The sequence below is a fragment of the Oncorhynchus mykiss genome, chromosome 10, assembly GCF_057628025.1.
Source record: "Oncorhynchus mykiss isolate SJ-2025 chromosome 10, ASM5762802v1, whole genome shotgun sequence".
NCBI lineage: Eukaryota > Metazoa > Chordata > Actinopteri > Salmoniformes > Salmonidae > Oncorhynchus > Oncorhynchus mykiss.
Window position 1 is genome coordinate 15,202,141 of NC_143031.1, and position 25,089 is coordinate 15,227,229.

At 40.7% G+C, this 25,089-nt stretch overlaps 1 protein-coding gene and 1 long non-coding RNA gene across 2 annotated transcripts; one reads left to right on the forward strand and one right to left on the reverse strand.

Annotated features, from left to right (window-relative positions):
• Positions 1-1,313: 1,313 nt before the first annotated feature.
• LOC110533382 (non-selective voltage-gated ion channel VDAC1) lies at positions 1,314-18,576 on the reverse strand. The gene is made up of 9 exons (XM_021617520.3): positions 18,531-18,576; positions 13,552-13,621; positions 12,818-12,867; positions 12,312-12,464; positions 9,211-9,263; positions 8,785-9,012; positions 6,876-7,026; positions 6,627-6,684; positions 1,314-2,346 (listed from the first exon to the last, which is right to left on the reverse strand). The coding sequence occupies exons 2-9, from the start codon at positions 13,616-13,618 to the stop codon at positions 2,255-2,257; spliced, it is 852 nt and encodes a 283-aa protein (XP_021473195.2). The 5' UTR covers positions 13,619-13,621; positions 18,531-18,576; the 3' UTR covers positions 1,314-2,254.
• LOC149979944 (uncharacterized) lies at positions 1,316-5,174 on the forward strand. Its single transcript, XR_016483580.1, has 2 exons — positions 1,316-2,433; positions 2,471-5,174. It is a non-coding gene; the product is annotated as an uncharacterized LOC149979944 (long non-coding RNA).
• Positions 18,577-25,089: the final 6,513 nt, after the last annotated feature.

A 25,089-nucleotide genomic window follows, 5' to 3' on the forward strand; every position in this document is an offset into this window, starting at 1 on the left:
GACCGTGCAGCAATGATACCGCTCAGGAAGGAAATGGTTCTGTCTCCTAGAGATGAACATACTTTGGTGAGAAAAGTGCAAATCAATCCCAGAACAACAGCAAAGAACCTCATGAAGATGCTGAAGGAAACAGGTATAAAAGTATCTATATCCACAGCTAAACGAGTCCAATATCGACATAACCTGAAAGGCCGCTCCGCAAGGAAGAATACACTGCTCCAAAACCACCATAAAAATGCCAGACTACGGTTTGCAACTGCACATGGGGACAAAGATCGTACTTTTCGGAGAAATGTCCTCTGTTCTGAGGAAACAAAAATATAACTATCTGGCCATAATGACCATCATTATGTTTGGAGGAAAAAGGGGCATGCTTTTAAGACGAAGAACACCATCCCAACCGTGAAGCACGGGGTGGCAGTATCATGTTGTGGGTGTGCTTTTCTGCAGGAGAAACTGGTGCACTCCACAAAATAGATGGCATCATGAGGTAGGAAAATTACGTGGATATATTGAAGCAACATCTCAAGACATCAGCCAGGAAGTTAAAACTTGGTCACAAATGGACAATGCCCCAAGCATACTTCCAAAGTTGTGGCAAAATGGCTGAAGGACAACAAAGTCAAGGTATTGGAGTGGCCATCCCAAAGCCCTGACCTCAGTCCTATAGAAAATGTGTGGGCAGAACTGAAAAAGCGTGTGTGAGCAAAGAGGCCTACAAACCTGACTCAGTTACACCAGCTCTGTCAATGTTTAGACGGTACAAGGATTATCTACATTGCTTGTTTTGTCACAAACAGAAATTAGGTAAATTATTAGAATTTTCACAGCCAGGAAATGGTGGTGCGATTTCTGCATATTGCACCTTTAAGATAGAGATATCTTGTTGCAGAAATATGTATATGATAAACAATGTAACATTTTTACTACATAGGCATTTGGTATGTTATGGATTTCAAGACATGAATTCTGCAAGTAAAAAAGTGTGTGTGTGTGTGTGTGTGGGGGGGGGGGGGGGGGTTCCCTTTCCCCATTTTGAGCACCTGCCCCCTGAAAGGTATATGCACGGCCCTAACTGTGATGCTATCATAGCCTGGTGCCAAATTTGTGTCTGTCAAGTCCCATGGTTGTCACGTTTGGCAATGGTAGCCGGCTAATGCCATGGATGATGAAAATGACACTGATCATGTTTTGGGGGACAAATTTCAGTACGACTTAGCAATCTGTGGTAGATATGAGAATATAGCACTAAAGCAAATCCAAGGCATTTATTTCCATAATCATTATGGGTGAAAAAAAGCACAAAGGCATACTCAAGAGGTTGTTGGTATTTATTTAACACTGTCAGGTGCAGTTGGTCTGTTCCAACACAATCATCGGAAGACTACCATTCATCTCTTTTCACCAAAGCATAATGTATTAAGAGGGATGTTGAATAGTGTGCAGGACATGTTACCTTCCCTGTTCTTTTTAGGAACAATTGACAGAGGTTTGTCTTAAACATCACAGGTGGGTTAAGTATTGAATTATAGTATTTTTGCTCTATTTGACCAATGTAACAAAAGACAATTCACACCAACTGCACAGAAAGACAAGTGAGACAAAAAAAAAAAAACTGAATCTGTCCCAAATAGCATCCGATTCCCTAAAATGTAGTTCCCTACATAGGGAACAGTGCCATTTGGAATGAATCCTGGATGTACACAACAGGGTTTTAGTGCCTCAGAGCTACTACTGCTTAAGTGAAAAACCACGAACCCATAATAATATATCTTAGACACTTCCCTTCTTTGTCAGTTTACAATGAGAGAACTCCAGTACAGAGGAATAGATCACCTTCGCCAAGGAATGTCATGCAACAGCACCACCTTGTGGACAGAAAGTAAACTGTTTACTAACTCCTGCAAAGCCCTTTTTTGACCAACAGTATCTTATTTTCTCTTATCCTTATTGAAACAAAGATAATAAAAGTAAAGTGTTTACATGATTGTAGTGAAATACAAATGCACAACAGAGCTTTCCCATTTTAACATTTTGCAGACTCTACCTTTAAACTTGTTATAGTTTTATTCTAAACTGGGCCCTGTATTCCAAAATAATTTCTCTGAAGTGGTCCTGTAAAAGTAGCATATCAACTGTAGCGTGATTTGACCTTGTATGCCGCCTCACCTCAACCATAGCACATCTACTGTAAGGGAAACAAGGTTGTGAGGATAGCTATTTCAATAAAATATTTGTTGTTGCGTTCCATGCCTTATGCCTCAAACTCGAGTCCAAGACCGAGCTTGTGCCCACCAGCGTTAATGTTTTTCCCATCCAGGAGAGCAGAGAGGGTCAGCTTAATTCCTGCGGACAGAAAGACAAGGCATCAGCAAGGTGACTTTGGCAGGAGTTACAAGTGACAAGATCAGGGCTCATTGACTGGCTGAGGAGGTCAAGTGACAAGATCAGGGCTCATTGACTGGCTGAGGTCAAGTGCCTACAGTGGTTCGTCCTTTAAAATGTTGTAGCGTACTGCAGCACAGCTTGCGTGGTGCCGCAGAATTCTACGGCAAATTATTTAAGTGCCAACCACTGGTACCATTAATGGTAGTTAGTGCTAGTTTGACCACTAGAGGGCATCTTTAAGAGGCCTTTGATACATTCTCTAGTACAGCCACTATTGAAGGGTAAAACCTTTTTTGTAAGAACATAGTATATGGGACTGATTAAGACATTTTGCTTGATTAATATTATGGTTGTTTCAATTCCAAGAAAAACCCTCCGGGTTTCCTTTAGGATGGAACAGAAAATATGGCGCTGTACAAAGTGACGGTCGGGAGTAGGCTACAGTACTGGGCTATTTAGCTAAAGAATCGCCGTGTCGTGCGGGCACACGGGAGACCGGGGTTCAATTCGCCGACGGGGAGGAATAAGTAGGCTGTCCTTGTAAATAAGAATTTGTTCTTAACTGACTAGCCTAGTTAAATAAAAAGGTTTCACTAAGAGCATAACATTTCTACACCATAATTGTAGTCTAACCAATAACCAAACGGAGAGTCAGTGAAAATAAAAATCGCATTGATTTATCAAGACCAGTCCCCATGCTTGTTTCAGAGCAGCACGAAACAGTGCTAAAATAGTAGTAGGCTATTGCTTCAAATCCTATTGCGTCAAACTTCAATATGCTCTTTAAATAAATAAGACCTGCACCACATTACTCAACACTAGTGAGACTCATGTCGCCTACGGTAGGCCTACAGTATAACGTGACTCTCCGCCAATAATTACATATAGAGGATTGGAGGATTCTAAATTAAAACCAAAAGCCGCCTCATGGGTCTCCCGGTGGCAGCCGGCACAGGTATCAAACCTGCATCTGTGGCAACGCATGTTGCACTGCGGGAGCCCCCATCCACAAAGTATGAAAATACAGAGAGGTGTTGGTAAAGGTATATTGTCCTGCCAATCGGGCTACAAGTGTTTGAAAACCAGTTTTCAAAATGCCACCAGCTGTCCATCACTACTGTAAATAAAAACACAGCATCTTGTTTACATTCTTTATTGTAACCACAATGTCACAAATCACTTGTATCTACAGTTGAAGTCAGAAGTTTACATACACTTAGGTTGGAGTCATTAAAACTCGGTTTTCAACCACTCCACAAATTTCTTGTTAACAAACTATAGTTTTGGCAAGTCGGTTAGGACATCTACTTTGTGCATGACAAGTAATTTTTCCAAAGTTGTGGCAAAATGGTTTAAGGATAACAAAGTAAAAGGTATTGGAGTGGCCATCACAAAGCCCTGACCTCAACCCCATAGAAAATTTGTGGGCAGAACTGAAAAAGCATGCGCAAGCAAGGAGGCCTACAAACTTGACTCAGTTACACCAGCTCTGTCAGGAGGAATGGGCCAAAATGCACCCAACCTATTGTGGGAAACTTGTGGAAGGCTATCTGAAACATTTGACCAAAGTTAAACAATTTAAAGGCAATGCTACCAAATACTAATTGAGTGTATGTAAACTTCTGACCCACTGAAAATGTGATGAAAGAAATAAAAAGCTGAAAGAAATCATTCTCTACTATTATTCTGACATTTCACATTCTTAAAATAAAGTGGTGATCCTAACTGACCTAAGACAGGGAATCTTTACTAGGATTAAATGTATTTGGCTAAGGTGTATGTAAACTTCCGACTTCAACTGTACCTTTCCAATTACTTTTAGAGTTTGGGATTAATTTAATTAATATTATGGTGTTCCTATTCCAAGAAAAATGAAAAACACTCTTGCTTTCCATTAGGATGGAACGGAAAATATGGCGCTGTACAAAGTGACGGTCGGGAGTAGGCTACAGTACTGGGCTATTTAGTCAAAGACTCGCCGTGTCGTGCGGGCACACGGGAGACCGGGGTTCAATTCCCCGACGGGGAGGAATAAGTAGGCTGTCCTTGTAAATAAGAATTTGTTCTTAACTGACTAGCCTAGTTAAATAAAAAGGTTACACTAAGAGGATAGCATTTCTACACCATAATTGTAGTCTATCCAATACTCAAACAGAGATTCAGTTAAAATAAAAATTGCATTGATTTATCAAGACCAGTCCCCATGCTTGTTTCAGAGCAATACAAAACGGTGCAAAAAATGGTTGTAGGCCATTGCTTCAACTCCTATTGCTTCTAACTTTTTTATTTTATTTCACCTTTATTTAACCAGCTAGGCTAGTTGAGAACAAGTTCTCATTTGCAACTGCGACCTGGCCAAGATAAAGCGTAGCAATTCGACACATACAACAACACAGAGTTACACATGGAATAAACAAAACATACAGTCAGTAATACAGTAGAACAAAAGAAAACAAAAAGTCTATATACAGTGAGTGCAAATGAGGTAAGTTAAGGAAATAAATAGGCCATGGTGGCGAAGTAATTACAATATAACAATTAAACACTGGAATGGTAGATCGCCAGAAGATGAATGTGCAGGTAAAAATACTGGGGTGCAAAGGAGCAAAATAAATAAATACCAGTATGGGGATGAGGTAGGTAGATAGATAGGCTAAGTACAGGTGCAATATGTTCTTTAAATAAATAAGATCTACACCACTTTTAACAGCACATTACTCAACACTAGTGAGACTCATGTCGCCTACGGTATACAGTATATCGAAAAATATAACATGACTCTCTGCCAATAATAGAGGATTGGAGGATTCTAAATTAAAACCAAAAGCCGCCTCATGGGTCTCCCGGTGGCAGCCGGCACGGGTATCAAACCTGCATCTGTAGCAACGCATTTTGCATTGGGGTGACTTAGACAGCTGCGCCACTGGGGAGGCCCCATCCACAAAGTATAAATACAGAGAGGTGTTGGTAAAGGTATATTGTCCTGCTAATAGCCCATAATGGGATATTATAATACTGTACATGGTGTCCAGGTCAGGATAACCAAAACATTTTCTTTATTAAAGACTATCAGAATGAATGGTTAAACTTATTTATTTTGATCCAAAGTCATGAATGAGTGAGTCACTCATTCATGGTAATATGGAAGGGATAATATAACGATATTAAGAGATTATTTCCTTAAAAAAATACTAAAGTGAATGATGGTAATCTGAATAAAAGGCCAAAATAATATTTGTAAAGGCCAAAACATTTTATTTCTGTTTTTAGAGGGAGAGAAACACTGGGCCATTTGTGCGCCGCCCTATGGGACTCGGATGTGATACATAACAGTGGATACAGCTGGAGATCTGCAAGGAAATCCCATTGTGTGACACTCGGGAGCCATGACCCATATGACCAATATATATATTGTCCTGCTAATAACAGGGTTAATAATATATATGTGAGAATATCCAAGGGGCTTTTATATAATTCTAAATTAATAATCATCGCTTTGTTTAAAAAAACTATTTGGAGATTATTTTGTTTTCAAATAACGTAAAATAAGAGAGAAAAAGGCCATTCCTGAACATGGGGTGAGACTGTTACTAATTTGTAAATAAAGCCAGTTTGTTACTTAGAATTATTTATTTCTGCTTTTAAAGGGAGAGAAACCAAAAACCTACAGTCATCTCATGGGTCTGCCAGTCGAGGCCGGCACAGGTATTGAACCAGCATCTGTAACAACACAGTTTGCACTGCTAGACAGTGTCTTAGACCGTTGCACCACTCAGGCGCTGTACAATGTGACCGGTTGGGAGTGGCCTACAGTACTACAGTAAGAGCAAAATCATCCTAATAGAATAAAATCCTTAGTGTAACAACAGTTTTAGTAATACTGAAGTTGTGCACAATTATCTGTTTCTATTTAGGTTTATGTCACCCACTCATTGTCAGTTAGAGACAGAGTAGGACCCAAAAGCATAGGCAGTGCTCTAACTCCCCCTTGCACTGGTCTGGAGAAATGAAGTGGTGACGCAGGGTACTGTACTAAATGAGAAATTACTTCTAAGTACCGCAGCATAACCACAAAACTTTAGTGGAGCAACCACTGAACTGCCGTTGTCCTTTCTGCCCTACATACAGCAGAAAGACATTTCAACTGCTTTTTACTGCACGTTTCATCAAGACGTCACTGGCATGGAGGAAAATTGTCAAATAACAGTTTTATAATAAATGTAAAACAATATACTCACCAGGCTTCAGAGTCTGAGTGTATCCCAGGCCAACAAGACTAGAATTGTTCACTTTGGCCTGTAGGAGAAACAGGAAGGTGGTCATGAAAAAACAACATTTAGGATTCAATCAAGAGGTACTTAAATACAACAATGCTTCAATAAATAATGTTAAACTGATTAGCCTAGCAGCTCTCTACTCGTGCCCAGAACATGACCCCAGGCAGAGATCAAGTCTCAGCCAGTGAGGACTAGCTTGTGGCCTCTTACCGAGAAGGCTGCGTCGGCATCGATCTGGTACTTGGCTGCGATGCCAAAGCGAGTGTTGCTGTTACCAGCGGTCCAGGCCAGGTTAACTGCTGTCTCCAGCTGGTCATTCACCTTCTGGTAGATGGACCCACCAAACTCTGTGCCATCATTTCTGTTATGAAAAACAAGCTTATTCATCACTATGAGGGTGATACTTTGAATACAGAATACAGAAGGCCGTGGGAACTAGCGAATATATATATATATATATATATATACACACACACACACATACATACATATATATATTGCAATTCATGTGATGGGTAATTCATGTTTTTGTATAGATCATGGATACTCTGTAAAGCAGTATCTTAAAAAAAAAAATGAAATGCACAAGGCCTTGCTATGTCTATTGGAATGGATTCGGTTTTTGATACATACATACATACATACATACATACATACATACATACATAACATACATAACATACATAACATACATAACATACATAACATACATACATACATACATACATACATACATACATACATACATATCAAAAACCGAATCCATTCCAATAGACATATATAGCCTTGTGCATTTCATTTTTTTTTTTTAAGATACTGCTTTACAGAGTATCCATGATCTATACAAAAACATGAATTACCCATCACATGAATTGCAATCAGACGATCAATGTCACAATCTTAACCAGCAGACCTACATGTAACTGCCAAAAATAATGGAAACACCTGAGTAAATGAGGGCTACAAAGTACATTGAAAGCAGTTGGTTCCACAGAGATGTGGTTTCTGAATGAATCAATTGACATCCCATCATGCTTAGGGTCATGTATAAAAACAAAATCTGGCCATTATTTTGGCTACCATGCCTATGCCCCCCCATAGGATGACAATACGCCTATCCACAGGGCACGAGTGGTCACTGAATGGTTTGGTGAGCATGAAAAAATGTAAACCATATGCCATGACCATCTCAGTCACCAGATATCAACCCAAATGAACATTGATGGGAGATTCTGGAGTGGCGCCTGAGACAGTGTTTTCTACCACCATCAACAAAACAGCAAATTATGGAATTTCTTGTGGAAGAATGGTGTTGCATCCCTCCAATAGAGTTCCAGACACTTGTAGAATCTATGCCAAGGAGGATAGAAGCTGTTCTGGCCCAACACCCTGTTAAGGCACTTTAGATTGGCGTTTCCTTTATTTTGGCAGTTACCTGTATATATCAAGGATGAGCTGTCAAAGGATTAAAGAGCAACGTCTCAGAGCTAATTGACCTTGTCAAAACAAGTGATCATGACTGGGAGGACAGGTCACAGCAGGAGGTTAGCTTACTATACTATCCACCTTCCTCTTCTGACAAAGCCCTTTCACAAATCCCATCACTGTGGGATACAGTGGGACTAAAATAACTGCCAGTCTGCATCTGAGGGGGCCAGACAGAGTGCTTAGAGTTGCTATTGTCCAGACAAGGTCAGTTCTCAAAGAGCTGGAAACAACATTTTACTCACTAGTGGTTTAAAAGGCTTGGTTGGTTGAAGGATGGTAGGTCTGATAGATAAATATGTGTACATGACCAATAACATTTGATTTGGTGCTTGCAACACTCAGTTGAGGGTATTACTACTGAATGAGTCACATAAACAAAATGCTTCATCACTGTAAATCGACCCTAAAGACCATGTTCAGGGTCCTTAAGCACCATCACTGGATTACTGTCATTGTTGTTAAGACCGATCACTGGCTTAGTGTCATTGTTGTTAAGCCCCACGTTACTGGCTTACTGTCATTGTTGTTGTTGTTGTTGTTGAGCACCCATCTTACTTCCATTGTTTGCTGAAGCGCGGAGGCCTACCTGAACCACATTTCCGTATCTATTAATTTAATTCTATCTACTTACACATTCGTGTGGAGCTGGAACTCATCGGTCTTGTAGCCCACGGCAAAGTTGCTCTGGGTGACCCTGTTCTTCCCGGCCTCGAAGGTCACCTGGTAGCCGGCCAGCCAGCCCTCGTGGCCCACCACCGCCACGCCGTGCACTGCCGTCCCGTTGATGTCATAGTCCACATCACAGCCCAGGTTGAGGTGCTCCCTCTTATAGCCGGTCTTGATCTTACCACTCTTCTTGCTAAAGCAGAGAGGTGAGGGATGGCGGAAGGAACTTGTCAGTGTGAGGTAATACAGTGTCAGAATGGCAGGATACATCCAATGACCTATATTCAACAGAAAATTCCTTTTCATCATGTATTGTGTGATGTATTGTGTAATGACATTTATTTCAATTCATTAATAATGTGAAGCAATTAAATGGATAGTAATTTCTTACCCAGTGTTTGGCGAGAAGGAGGAATCAAACGTCAATTTAAGCCCTTTGGCCAACTGAGGGGAGAAAAAGAGAGAGATGGAGAGCGTGAATGAATCAGAATTAAAGAGTAACTTTCATGAAGAAGAAAATATTATAATCCAAAACCAGATGTTTCAGGCTTAGTTATAGTAGTCTTCATTTTGACAGTACATTGCACAAGTGATATATTTTGGTCTTTTAGTAGTAAATCTAGCTCTTTTTGCTCCTAGCAGTTCAACTCTACCACTGAAGTCATGATGTTGAGGCACCTAATATCATCTCAAGGGAGGGGTTGGTATGAAATACACTCCCTTCTAGATGTGCTGGGTGGTACCACCTCAAGGGAGGGGGTGGTATGAAATACACTCCCTTCTACTGTAGATGTGCTGGGTGGTACCACTTCAATGCTTACTGTAAAAGCAGGTGACAGCGTGCCTTATTTGGCAATGGTCTTGGTAAGTGGAGTGTGCCAATATATTTAACATGACGCTTCCTTGCCTAAATTCAAGGTTTTAGATGTGTATGAAACAGTAAGCTATGTGCTTTAATGGGGGGAAAAAAGTAGTCTATGAAGAGAATATATGTTTATATTCGTAGCTACAACCATCGTATCAACGAGTAGATTTTTCCCCGAATTGCTATGACTGATTGGAGGCGCAGTCCTCTAAAACACAGGTCACTCATATTTCACTGGCTGGGAGTTCTAATCCACATGTAGCAGATTAATTATTTGTTCATCCTTTATTTACAATAGTCATCCCGTGCCCACACACTTTAATTCTGAAAGGTTAAAGCATACCTGTGAACGGGTTCGCCCTGGTAGTAGTTGTATGTTTTTCATACAGTTAATTTGACCGTTAGAAAAAGAGGTACTGCGTAAATACTGCAATGTGGGTTGGATTGAGCCCCTAATCTTAATTGTCAAGGTGATAATTGTATTTTTCTTCCCAACACCACAATAAACATGAGTTCACATTTCAAATTTTCAAAAATTTGCGCCCCATGAGGGATTCAAATTTATACCGCCAGTGGCAATAGCTGTCAGAATCTCAGTGGCATACCACTGTGAGCTAAAAGGTCCACAGCCGTATTTGCTCGTGATGCACATCATTTTATTATCAGAGCGTATCACTGAACTTCAGGTAAGTATGCTTTAGCAAGAAAGTGTTGAGCTCAGGTACAACTACATTCACCCACCCCCAAAATGTATATTTATGAGCAATTCCCCCTACCCACAACTTCACCTGAATGCATTTTTTTAAGGGGTTGGACAAAGGGTGATATTGGGGTTGAGAGTTACCCTTAATAAAAAAATAAAAAATAAAATAAAAAAGGTCCCAAACAGTCATTCTGATTCCCATGTAAAATAGCCTTTTGAATGACTAAAAGATCACCCATTATATTTGTTTTGGATAGAAATGCAAAAAAAAATGGAGAAAACTCTCTCTCATGGCTAACTACCAGGAAGTTTGAAAAGACAGGCTAAGTGGGCATGGAGCTTATATTCATGAGCTCACCTTGACTGACAGCTCTTTGAAACACCTATGTCAAGCAACTTGGACGCAGTGAGCAGTGTTGCAGTAAAATCATCTCAAGCAAATTTGGTGATACACAAAGCAACTCAAACGACATTGAAATTGCATCAATGGTGTTATTTTTTATACATTGAGCATTTGGCATGTATCTTGTGATGCGGTTCACAGCAGCACTGCCAGATGTGTTGACATGAATACTGTGTCAGAAGAAGACCTAGCTAGCTAGTAACTAGCTAACACCAGACACAGAAGAAGACCTAGCTAGCCAGTAACTAGCTAACACCAGACACAGAAGAAGACCTAGCTAGCCAGTAACTAGCTAACACCAGACACAGAAGAAGACCTAGCTAGCCAGTAACTAGCTAACACCAGACACAGAAGAAGACCTAGCTAGCCAGTAACTAGCTAACACCAGACACAGATGAAAGGGGAAACCTAAGTATCTTTGCCATAGATGAATAGGGAAAACTTTTAATTATATTAGCTGACACCTTACAGTCAAATTTGGGCACCAGTAGAGTCGCTATCTAGCTACATAAAACACACCCCTCTGCAAACACGCCTTCTCCAATGTTGGTTACAAGGCGGTACTTATTTAAATGTGGTATGAGAATATCATTTTACCATTGGTGTATTAAAATTAGATTTAGGGTGATGTCACCTTATCCTCTTAATAATCCCCTCCTGAATCCAAGTGTTTGACACAGGGGAGGGGACCAATAATTTTATGATCAAACTTTATCAATGTAGAAGCAAGTCATTTGTCATACTTTGATGTGGTTTCATCCAATTTCATGAAAAACCATGACTGGTCATGACTGTTTAAAAATGAATTTCTGAGACAGTTGGAAAGAATGGTTAAGAAAGCATGGTTGTGTATTTAAAAGGTATGGGCCGAACTAGAATTACTATGAGAATTTCACCACTTAACAGGGTGGCGGGGTCCATAGGGAACTGATACTCCCACACACCAGATTAAACATGTGAAGTTATGTAAATATAGGCCTATGCCTATTGCCATAAAATGGGTGGGCAACTCCAGTCCTGGAGGGCCTGATTGGTGTCAACATCCCTACCAAACACAGCTGATTAATCAAATTGCATTCCAAACTGAAGATTATGATTAGGTGATTATTGGAGTCAGGTGTGTTAGCTGGAGCAAAACTGTGACACCAATCAGGCCCTCGAGGACTGGAATTTCCCACCCCTTACATAAAATATATAATAAATCAATGAAACTGCAACAAGTCAGTGAATGCTGGTCTTTTTTATATTTACACTATGGGATTCAGTGGAGGCTGCTGAGGGGAGGACGGCTCATAATAATGTCCGGAACGGGACAAATGGAATGGCATCAAACACCTGTTTGATGCATTTGATACCACTCCAATGATACCGCTCCAGTCATTACCATGATCCCGTCCTCCCCAATTAACATCCCTGTGATGGGATTACTCCTTGGTTTATAGCCCCCTTCTAACAATTGCTGATTGAAGAAAACGGAGTTGAGTACATTGCAACCTGATCTAAAGAACACCTGATCCTGACCTGGTCCTCCAGAGTGATCTCTGTGCCCAGAGTGTTGTCAGTGTTCCACTTCTCAGTGAAGGTCAGCCCATGCTCCGCCCACTTGTACTTGGTCTCCAGGGTGCCAGCCACTTTGCTGGTCTCCGTGTTGGCAGATCCTGTGCTGGTGAACTCCTGGGAATGGAGTCAAACAGAGGTCAAAGGTGAGATGTGATCATGCTATAAAGCAGTGAGGATTTAGATTGTTGAGGATCACATAGGCCAAAAATGATCTGTGTGTAGACTATGTGTTTGATTGTATTTGAGTATAAATATGTTATAGTTTGTTTTCCTTTGCAGCTAGTGAAATAATCTAAAGTGAAGCTGGCAATCAGAGGTCTTTCACAGTTGTCAATGAGCAAGATAACTAGAGGGCCTCTAAGTTGTATGATGACAGACGGCTAGATAACTACTTAATTTATAGCACTGAGTCAAGTGCCTCTTTTGGCTCCAAGGGGTAATCGGACCAACTCTGCTGTGGAACTCACCAGTCCATTCTCTGACTTGGTTTTCAAGTCCAGCTTGATGAGACCAAAACCTGAGAGGCATGGAAGAAAATGTAATCAAACTGTTGTAATTACAAAACATTCTAGGAGTGCTCTTCAAACTGATGATACATTTCTGTTCTGTTAAATTCTTTTCACTAACATTCCTGGCAATCCGTAAACACGTGGCTTCTAATTATTTCCATAATACACATGCAGTCTCATGGAGACTTATTTTACCACATGAACACATAAACCACTGTTCAATAAATCCCTCTGCGAAATACTAGCCTAGAACTACATCTATTAGAACTATTACATAACATTGACTGATCGGGTGAGTGTGTTGATTTGATGTGGTTTATACGCTAGAAGAGAGTACATTGTCATACCAGGCGTCAGCCACGGTTCACAACCCCAGCTTGCTTCCCATCCCCCTCTTGGAATCAGTGTGCTGGTCCACTGGGCAGTCCCACCCTTGCCTAGGAAAGTACTATGGCTAACCCCAAGGGCTATTCAAGGCCCATTTACAAAAGAATCCCCATAGTACAGCCTGAGGCTCACTGTCTCTGTGCAGCGGTGTCTCCCAGTCAATACACTGCCCAAGGACAGCCAGTCTAAACTAGAGGGTTCACCAAATAGATATAAAACTAGGCTGAAGTCCATTCCTCATTCTCTGCAGGACAGGAGCCACGGCTGAGTAGATGGATAGTGAGTAGAAGTACTGAGGTGCTCACCGTATCCCTTGGTGAAGACATCCTTGGCTGACTTGCCAAGGTCAACATAGGTTGGAGGAATGGCCATTATCTGTTTAAAAAAAATACAATTTGAGAGCTTTGTGTTTGACTAAAGCACAAACACAGAGCAATGAGACAGATATTTCAAAGGATGTATAAACGTGAAACAGCTGTTCTGCCCACTATGACTAATTTGTTCCCTTTTGAAAGGACGGGCTGTGGTCGATCTTGGTTTAGTTATAAAATATTAGGCACAAACCTCCGTGCAACGCCAATGACATAAAGAACTAGTAGTGTGCTGGGCCTTCAGTGATACACCAAGGAAGGCTGGGGAGAGAACACTGCTGGTGGAGGACGTGGGAGAGAAGGGGATGGATGGAGGGGGTCATTGATGGATAGGGTGGGCCGATTGGGAAAGCAGGCAGGCATGCGCACACCCGTGCCTGGACGGACTCACCCGTTTACTCTGACTCATCAGAAAAATAACACTTGCCGGGATAGAGATTTCACAACAGTCAAAATGAATACACTAGACTGGGCCATCTCAATAATAGACAAGTGATTTCTAAATTGCAGATTAGATTCGTTTTATTATTGGATTGACGACCTCCACTATGTAAGAACAAGTGGGCAGAGATTTCCATGTTAAATAACATAAGAAAACACCTGCTTGTTGCAGATTGCAAAAAAGACGCTGGCAGATTATTGGGTGGTTTAACTGACAAAGAATAAGCCTAATCCTGGAATTAAAAGCATTGTCAATTGACATTCTCCATTGATTTTGCTTTTTAGTCCAAGACTAGGCTTAAACTGCACACTTGTCCTCTACCCATGTGTGCACAATGCTAATTTGCAAATAGAGTATAACCCAAAGACCTATTTTGTACATCAGCGTGTGCCACACAGCCTACAGCCACAACTTCAGGGCTCCCGAGTGGGCAGCGGTCTAAGGCACTGCATCTCACTGCTAGAGGCGTCACTAGACACCCTGGTTCAAATCCAGGCTGTATCACAACCGTCCGTGATTGGGAGTCCCATAGGGCGGCGCACAATTGGCCCAGCATCGTCCGGGTTAGGCCGGTGTAGACAGTCATTGTAAATAAGAATTTGTTCTTAATGGACTTGCCTAGTTAAATAAAAGGTTCAATATAATTTTTTTGAAATCCTTCAAACGGCATTCAAATCACCACACCTTGACAAGGTAAAAATCTGTCGTTCTGCCCTGGAGCAAGGCAGTTGGCCTACCGGGGAACAGTGGGTTGTCATTGTAAATAAGAATTTGTTCTTAACGGACTTGCCTAGTTAAATAAAAAAAATAAAATGTACCTTTGTTCTCCCGGTGGTAAATAAATGCATGATTTAGTGACACCCAACACCAAGCATTACACAACCCTTATTTCATCACACTTTGAAGTTAAATAATACGAGCCTCCACAAGCCCATAAAATTAACTATAATCTCTAGTGACCAACAGGCACATGCTCAGAGGGGAACACTGGGAAGGGGACAGGAAGTGTCAAGCATTCCAGAACACATACATTACACACATCTCCAATCTCTCAATCTCTCTCACACACACACACGACACTAGTGACACAGCATTGACACTAGTGATGCATCGATATGACATTTTTGGTTGATACCGATATCTGATACTTTCCTTGCACAAAAACCAGACACCAATACCCGATATTTCAATTTTAGCGGCCTTTTAAGCATTTTTGTAAAGTTAAACAGTTAACACACACACACGAAGCGATCTAAGACAATGCATCTCAGTGCAAGAGGCGTCACTACAGTCCCTGGTTCAAATCCAGGCTGCATCACATCCGGCCGTTATTGGGAGTCCCATAGGGCGGGGCACAATTGGAACAGCGTTGTCTGGGCCGTCATTGGAAATAAGAATTTGTTCTTAACTGACTTGCTTAGTTAAATAAAGGTTAGACACATGCACACACCACATTGACCAAAAGGTCATTTTGTTGGCATTTATTTCCCCATAACCAGTAAAACAATAAATACATTTTTTGAACTTACTTGCTGTTTCGTTGTTCCTTTGTTCAGTCATTTCATTCTCAACCAGGATTTCTATGGAATGCCGTTTGGGTCTTTGCGTGTCAAAAAAGATACGTCAAATAACACTTTTTTACGTGTCAAATAACACGACAATCTGTTTCAGTAGCTATAGTTAGCTATCTAAAATAATTTATAAGCCAGTTTTTATTTGATTAATGGTGGTCGGACCCATATGTGAAGCTAGCCACAATAAGGCCTTCAAAATAAAAAGTATGGCATAATTATACTATTTGTATTCATTTGCATCAATTACTTTATTTTGAAGGCAAACCGCAAATTCCACTGTTGTGGCCTCCCGGGTGGCTCAGTGGTCTAAGGCATTGCATCGCAGCTAGCTGTGCCACCAGAGACTCTGGGTTCAAGCCCAGGCTCTGTTGCAGCCGGCCGCAACCGGGAGGTCCATGGGCCTAGCATCGTCCGGGTTAGGCCGGTAGGGATATCCTTGTCTCATTGTTCACTAGCGACTCCTGTGGCGGGCCTTGCGCAGTGCACACTAACCAGGTCACCAGGAGCATGGTGTTTCCTCCGGGTTGGATGCGTGCAGTGGCTTTCAACCTTCGTCTCTCCTGAGCCCGTACGGGAGTTGCAGCGATGAGACATGATAGTAACTACTAACAATTGGATACCACGAAATTGGGGAGAAAAAGGGGGGTAAAAAGTAAAATATAAATAAATAAATAAATAAATAAAAATCCACAGTTGTGGCTACCACAATAACCTGTTCCGGTGGAGCCTCACTAGCCAGATCAAATCAAATTTTATTTGTCACATAGCAGATGTTAATGCGAGTGTAGCGAAATGCTTGTGCTTCTAGTTCCGACAATGCAGTAATAACCAACGAGTAATCTAGCTAACAATTCCAAAACGTCCGATATGTCCTTATACACACACAAGTGTAAAGGGATAAAGAATATGTACATAAAGATATATGAATGAGATGAAGCTAGCTGGCTGCTTATAACGTTAGCTTTGGGCAACAGGGTAGGTATTTATTTTCATGAAGTTCAATTTCAATAGGCAAACAACCTAGCTAATACTAGGTTGTTTGCCTAGCTAATAGGATTCCTAAATCATTGCTAAGAATAATGAAAATGACATCAGTTTCTACTGGTCAAACAAATGATGCTTCATTACCAACGCGGTATTGTAAAACACATCGTTCATGGCCGGTGTTTGCAGACTTTTTTGTACAGCTTTAACAGTGCTAATGTATATTTTTTGACATGTAAAGACCCAAACGGCGTTCCATAGAATGTATGTCGTGAAGCTAATAGCAGTGACGCTATTACTGTGTAACTCCGGTAAAGCAACATCTGAAAAACAGCGCACTTGGTAGTGTATACCAGTGCTCGACCAGTCGGCGAAAGTCAACATCACCCACGACATTGTCAAGGGCAATGAATTCCATTTTCTTGGCTTTAATGGATTTCACCTTTGAGTTGTCTCGCTGAAATGTTATTACTCTTTCAAATGACTGCTCGACTTGTTGACTGCTTGATCCACATAGCAGACATTGTGGGCTAGGTTAGGAATGCTGTGTTGTACATGTAGCACAACATGTTATGTGGCGTCATTACATCATGCACATACGTTATATAGGTATGCACGGTAGCTTTGACATGGGTTTTTAACATAGGTGTTAAACAAGACATCGGGCCGATACAGATGTTGACATGTTTAGCTAATAATTGGCCTATTCCGATATGTCCACCGATATAATCGCTCATCCCTAGAACTATTCTCTAAACATTGCTTGTTTTGTCAAACTGAAATTAGCCTGACTATTAAACTTGTAGCAACCAGGTTAATGGCGATTTCTGCATATTGCACCTTTAAACAGTCTGCCGATTGCTCTGACATTGGTCCTTTTCTATTTCTATCACCTGAAGCAGAACCATGTAAATAAGTGCATGAACTTGGCGTGTATGCATGCATGTATTTTCATAATGTGCACATGCTGCGCTTTGACGTTTATATAAGGGTGCAATATGCAGAAATCGCTCCACCATTTCCTGGATCCAGAAATTCAATTGTGTAGACAATTATTGTACCATCTAAACCGCTGTAAAATATATTTTCAGCTGTTTGAAGTTCATTTACAAAACCGAACGTAAAAGAAGCAAAAGGAACTTAACGGGAAGCATATGAATAGTGCACATAGAACAGATTCTACGGCTTCCTAGACTAGATTTCAATGAGAAATAAATTATCTAGATGTGTCAATGTGAATTTGGTCGGGTCACTCAAAGTTCAATTGCAGCGTACCTGTGGAATTATTTCTTACATTCCTAACTGAAAAAGAAACAACCGCACGGACAACCGGTAAAGTAAGTTAAAATATAATTGTATTCGACATTCTGGCTTGTAAATTAGAGGTGATGAGGGAACTTTCCTGATTCAAACGCTCATTTCTGCCGACATAGAATTCAAGTCATCGTCGGGTTTCCAGGCAACCTGGCTACGTGATGCCTAAGGGGTTATGAAACAAGGTGACACAAGCATCACTGCTTGGACATCTTAAGTTTCCTTGATAACTAGCTAGCTGCTGGGTTTAGCAAGCAATTTGTAGACAACGGGACAACTGCATACCTCGCATAATCGGTGGTTATAGCTAGCGGTTTTAATCAATTTGCAGAGGGAAAAAGTAACTAAACTCAATAAATCCAAATAATTGTTGGCCACATTTAGTTGACCTCAAGCAGGGTATTAGCTACTTGAGGCCTTGTTCAGCTAGCTAGCTAACATTGCTGCATGCCTATCAGCATCTCTCCTCCTGGGCTGCTTCTGATTTCGCGGTGAATGCACGTGCCATCTCTTAACATTTAAGCCAAGAGGTCAATGTCCATCACAACAGGGATACAATAGTGCACCATAATAGGCAACAGTATTACATTTCGACATACCTCTGTCAGTGGTTTCCAATCCTGCCTGAGAAGGATCCTGTCAACTGGACAAAGGGAGGGGTAAGAGGAGGTGCTACAGCGTCACACTCTAGAAGTCACGCAGGCGTGTGAAAAAAGCCTTCGCCTCTTGCATTATTTGTGGCGCACGCGCTGTTGATATTTTTATTCCTGCATATCGCATCATCAGTAGGCTTAAACCCGCCGCCGTTTACAACAGATCTAGGATAATCTCTTCCTACCTCATCACATATCTCCACCATTATGTGCTTATACCCAAAACCGTCCGCACAGGAGAAGAGCCAGGATTTGCGACATTGAGAGCATCCTAACTGGTTGCATCACTGCCTTTGACCGCACGGTACTACAGAGGGTAGTGCGCACGCCCCAGTACAGTACTGGGTCCAAGCTTCCTGCCATCCAGGACCTCCAGGCGGTGTCAAAGGAAGGCCCTAAAAATTGTCAAAGACTACAGCCACCCTAGTCATAGACTGTTCTCTCTGCTACGGCTGGAGCGCCAAGTCTAGGTCCAAGAGGCTTCTGAACAGCTTCTACCCCCAGGCCATATGACTACTGAACATCTAATCTAATGGCTACCTAGACTATTTGCATTGCCCCCCCCTCTGTCATTATCTAAGCATAAATCACTTTAACTCAACCTAGTGTTTATATTCGACTGACCGGTGCCCCCACACATTGACTCTGTACCGGTACCCACATGTATATAGCCTCCACATTGACTCTGTACTGGTACCCCCTGTATATAGCCTCACTATTGTTATTCTACTGCTGCCCTTTAATTATTTGTTACTTTTATTACTTATTTTTCTTTACGTATTTTTCTAAAAACTGCAATGTTGGTTAAGGGTTTGTTAAGGGTACCTGTTGTATATGGTGCATGTGACAAATACATTTTGATTTGATTTTAAGCACTCATCTCAGTCGACCTACAGTGCCTTCCGAAAGTATTCGGCCCCCTTGAACTTTGCAACCTTTTGCCACATTTCAGGCTTCAAACATAAAGATATAAAACTGTATTTTTTTGTGAAGAATCAACAACAAGTGGGACACAATCATGAAGTGGAACGACATTTATTGGATATTTCAAACTTTTTTAACAAATTAAAAACGGAAAAATTGGGCGTGCAAAATTATTCAGCCCCCTTAAGTTAATACTTTGTAGCGCCACCTTTTGCTGCGATTACAGCTGTAAGTCGCTTGGGGTATGTCTCTATCAGTTTTGCACATCGAGAGTGACATTTTTTCCCATTCCTCCTTGCAAAACAGCTTGAGCTCAGTGAGGTTGGATGGAGAGCATTTGTGAACAGCAGTTTTCAGTTCTTTCCACAGATTCTCGATTGGATTCAGGTCTGGACTTTGACTTGGCCATTCTAACACCTGGATATGTTTATTTTTGAACCATTCCATTGTAGATTTTGCTTTATGTTTTGGATCATTGTCTTGTTGGAAGACAAATCTCCGTCCCAGTCTCAGGTCTTTTGCAGACTCCATCAGGTTTTCTTCCAGACTGGTCCTGCATTTGGCTCCATCCATCTTCCCATCAATTTTAACCATCTTCCCTGTCCCTGCTGAAGAAAAGCAGGCCCAAACCATGATGCTGCCACCACCATGTTTGACAGTGGGGATGGTGTGTTCAGCTGTGTTGCTTTTACGCCAAACATAACGTTTTGCATTGTTGCCAAAAAGTTCAATTTTGGTTTCATCTGACCAGAGCACCTTCTTCCACATGTTTGGTGTGTCTCCCAGGTGGCTTGTGGCAAACTTTAAACAACACTTTTTATGGATATCTTTAAGAAATGGCTTTCTTCTTGCCACTCTTCCATAAAGGCCAGATTTGTGCAATATACGACTGATTGTTGTCCTATGGACAGAGTCTCCCACCTCAGCTGTAGATCTCTGCAGTTCATCCAGAGTGATCCTGGGCCTCTTGGCTGCATCTCTGATCAGTCTTCTCCTTGTATGAGCTGAAAGTTTAGAGGGACGGCCAGGTCTTGGTAGATTTGCAGTGGTCTGATACTCCTTCCATTTCAATATTATCGCTTGCACAGTGCTTCTTGGGATGTTTAAAGCTTGGGAAATCTTTTTGTATCCAAATCCGGCTTTAAACTTCTTCACAACAGTATCTCGGACCTGCCTGGTGTGTTCCTTGTTCTTCATGATGCTCTCTGCGCTTTTAACGGACCTCTGAGACTATCACAGTGCAGGTGCATTTATACGGAGACTTGATTACACACAGGTGGATTGTATTTATCATCATTAGTCATTTAGGTCAACATTGGATCATTCAGAGATCCTCACTGAACTTCTGGAGAGTTTGCTATACTGAAAGTAAAGGGGCTGAATAATTTTGCACACCCAATTTTTCAGTTTTTGATTTGTTAAAAAAGTTTGAAATATCCAATAAATGTTGTTCCACTTCATGATTGTGTCCCACTTGTTGTTGATTCTTCACAAAAAAATACAGTTTTATATCTTTATGTTTGAAGCCTGAAATGTGTCAAAAGGTCGCAAAGTTCAAGGGGGCCGAATACTTTCGCAAGGCACTGTATGTAGGGCAGTAGCTGCATCCATGCCCAGCAACTGTGTTAGTGTCTGGCCTATGCATAGTGGAAAGAAACAGTCTTATTCATGATGGAAATATTTCAATAAAAGGTTAGGGATGAATGGCATTTATATCCATAACACTGTAGGCCTCGTCGTGATTTTATTTATTTAGGCAAGTCAGTTAAGAACAAATTCTTATTTACAATGACGGCCTACCCCGGCCAAACACAGACTACGCTATGGGATTCCCAATCACGGCGGGTTGTAATGCAGCCTGGAATCGAACCAGAGTCTGTAATGATACCTCTTGCACTGAGAAGCTTTGCCGTAGACCACTGCACCACTCAGGAGCCCGATAATGATGAATAGGCAAAATCATGCTCAAAATGCTCTTGTTTTTATTGGCATTTTGTACATTCAAAATGTTGCATATTGTGAAGTGTAGGCCTATCCATCACGCAGTTGCTATTTTTAAAGTTATTTTTTCTCCTCAGTGCCAGTTCTCATAGCATACTGTTTTTCTGCACCATTTTAAACCTTGTGAGTGCAGTGCATGGGTGCATTTTTTGTGAAATTCTGTGTAACATGTCTTCATAGAATAGTGTAGAAGTGGGTGTGTGGAACGCTGCCAAACCCCATGGCTTCCTCTGTCATAGATAGGGTGCCGATGACAGCAGATACCTCCTGGTTATCTAGTGAAAATAACTACAATGTGATACCGTCTATACCAGTTCACTTTCAATGTCATATTAATAAATTATATTATGCTCAAGATAATAAATTGCCCTGTGTTCAGATGAGACGTTAAATGGCTGTTCTGACTCTGTGGTCACTAAAGATCCCATGGCACTTATTGTAAGAGTTGGGTTTTTAACCCCAGTGTCCTGCCTAAATTCCCAATCTGGCTCTCATACCATCACAGTCACCTAAACAACCCCAGTTTACAATTGGTCGTTGCTGTAATGAGAATGTGTTCTCAGTCAATTTATCTGGCAAAATTAGGGTAAAAAAAAAAAATGGCTATAGCAGACATGCTGGATATGATGACGAGATGCTTGAGTCTCCGCTCTAACAATGGGATTCCTTGTCCGCAGAACGGCTGGCTGGCTACCCATTCCGTAGCAGCAAAGATAACAACATAACACTCGTTTTATAAAGGCAGATATAATTACCGTAGACGCATATCATAGTTCAAAAGATGAGCATTGTACTGTATGCTCTCCATAGGACTACCTGTGCATTTCTACTGCCTGGGTCACCTGTGCGCCTATTGACAGAGAGGAAGAGGCGAAGCGAGTGTTTACACCGCCCAAAATCTGTCCAGATTAAGCAGATCATGAATTATTAAACATGTGAGGAGTTTTTGTATGGGGGAAAAGAGAGAGTGTTGAATTTAGTCAGGGTAAAAATGAATTGCTATTTTGATACGTGAGGCTTTTTTAATCTAATAGAAGTTTCGTACGGTTGTTACTTGTGTACTGATATAAGTGTGATGCACGTGACATCCCGGAAACTTTGAGAAAAACTTGAGAAGGGCTATGCATATTCATGAAACTAGCATATCATCTCACTCTCCTTTGAGTACAGGCGGTTGATGTAAACCCCCTCATCGAATAATATTCAAGTAATGAGATGTATCCACCATCCAAAGAGAGAAATAGGCGGGAGCTTTGGGCAAAAGACCCAACCAAATAACGATGTTTGGAAAGTGGATTGTTTACACGCGTTTATGAACATTTGTAATCCCACCTGTGCTAGAGTGGCTTTTTTCCACGTTGAATCAACGTGGGAAACTTTTAACCTAAATCTAATTGACAGGGTGACATTTTTGGTTGATTTCACTTTGAATTCACATTTGACAACTCAACCAAATGTTCAACTAGACGTTGAACTGCCCGGTGGGTTAGAACAGCCATTGAAAGAGGACATGGTAGATGCTGTGAGCTGTTTTGGCCAGTAGATGACAGTGTAATCAATGTTCTGTGACTCCTCTCTCTTTCCACAAAGCACATTGAAACAATTCTCATAAAATTACAAAAAAGGCAACTTAGAACATCAAATTAATTTTGTTCTCTGGTGGGAGATGTCCCTTTTCACGTATTTTGATATCTGAAAATGTGGGCCAAAATGTGTAAAGAGTAGTCAGTCCCTGTACTGTCCCTATAATTTTTTTTCCTAATAATTTTACATTTTGTGGTATTCGGACACTCTCAAAGTCTTAATTTAGTATTTTTTGAAGTTATTTGTTTGATTATAAAAAGTTAGTGTATGAACTAAAACAATTAGTATTTTTTTAATTATATTAAACTTTTGGTTTTGATGTTATTCACAAGATCAACATACTGATTTTAAAAAACATATATGTTTAACTCAGTTTAAAAAATGTATTTCTCATATTAATAAACATATTAATATCACATAAAATAGCAACACCTGAATTAAATGAAAACCCTCAGCATTTTGAAGTAATTGATGTTAACGTTCTCATACTGTTGGCCCAAAAATAACTACTAACTATGAAAAACATTTAAATCTCATGTACATAACTATCTGATGGATCTGTTCAATTTGCAACATTTCAAATATTATTTTAATTGATAATACTTTAAGTGGTATGTTATTTCATTTGAGCTAATTCTTCAAAGTAAATAGGGACTGTTTTTGTCATTGAATTTCTGTTATAATCGATTAATTCCAAAATGATATCATGCAGTGTTTTATGATTGTAATTGTATTTTCCTTAAGATGGCTTGAAGTAAGTCATGACAGAAAACGATAATTACTGATATGAATTGTAACAGTAGAGCAGTGATAAACAGCATAATACATAACCAAGAAATAGTCTGTCACAGACACAGAGTCTATTTTCTTTATTTGAATGTTATAATCAATTAAAGTTAAGGTATTTCCTTCACTTTTTGAACTGCTCTTTTGGTCATGCAAAATTGTATTTTGTTGTTCTTGTATAAGTGTCATTGTATCCTGAATCACATTTTATCAACAACTTCACAGTTGTCGCCTGTCAGTCGCCTGAAGTTGCAGCCAAATTAATTTTTATATTATCCTCAAGTAATATCTGAATGCTCCTTTCATCCCCATGCATCAAAGCCAACCAATGCACACTTCAAACAGGCATCACCAACTGCCAATCATGTCCCAAAGAAGACAAACACAACTGAAACTGTAAATCAACCCAGGGCCCACATCTACAAAGTAAATAAATATATTATAAACAGATGCCATGATTTACAACATATGGATAAATAAAGCACTATGTCATCTTTTTCTAAACAGTGGTTCAAGCGAGGTCCAAAACCCTCCCATCCAACCAAGCCTCTCATGAGTCAATGACTTCACTGGAGCCTGGTGTATACTGGCACAACCCAGACTGGTTATGGTTGCATAAATCATATTCTTTCTCCAACCTGGTCTCAGAGAATTTCAAATTTTTCTGTAGGTAAATCCAAGACTCCATTTAGTATGATATGTATTCATTTGTGGATGTCCGTCACCCATTTCCTGCAACTTGGGCTCAGAGCATTTTGTAATATTCTGTATGTAAATCCAAGACACTCCATGCAGGGACAGATCAAACTTTAGTGGGGGGGGGGGGGTCCAACTCAAGGTTTCATAAAAATAAATGCTCATATTTTCGCATGACCCTCCTAACAATAACTGTAGTGACCCTGTGATTATAAACATGGATGTTGACTTTACCACTTCAGCATGCTTTTGTGGCACAATCGATGTCAGGCAGAGCTACTAGCCAGAAGGTTAAGGGTTCACCGACCACCACAGCTCACTCTCCCTTCCTGTTTCATTACACTACGACCAGAGCTGGCTGCAGACAATGATCAGCTAGGGGGAAGTTAGATTTTCAACATTTTGATGCCATATTTGTAATTATATTAAATATGCAACAAATTTTCAACCAACAAGTTTCTGGGCCAATGCACCACACAACCAATAAACAAAGCATACAGACTTTGGGCACTTC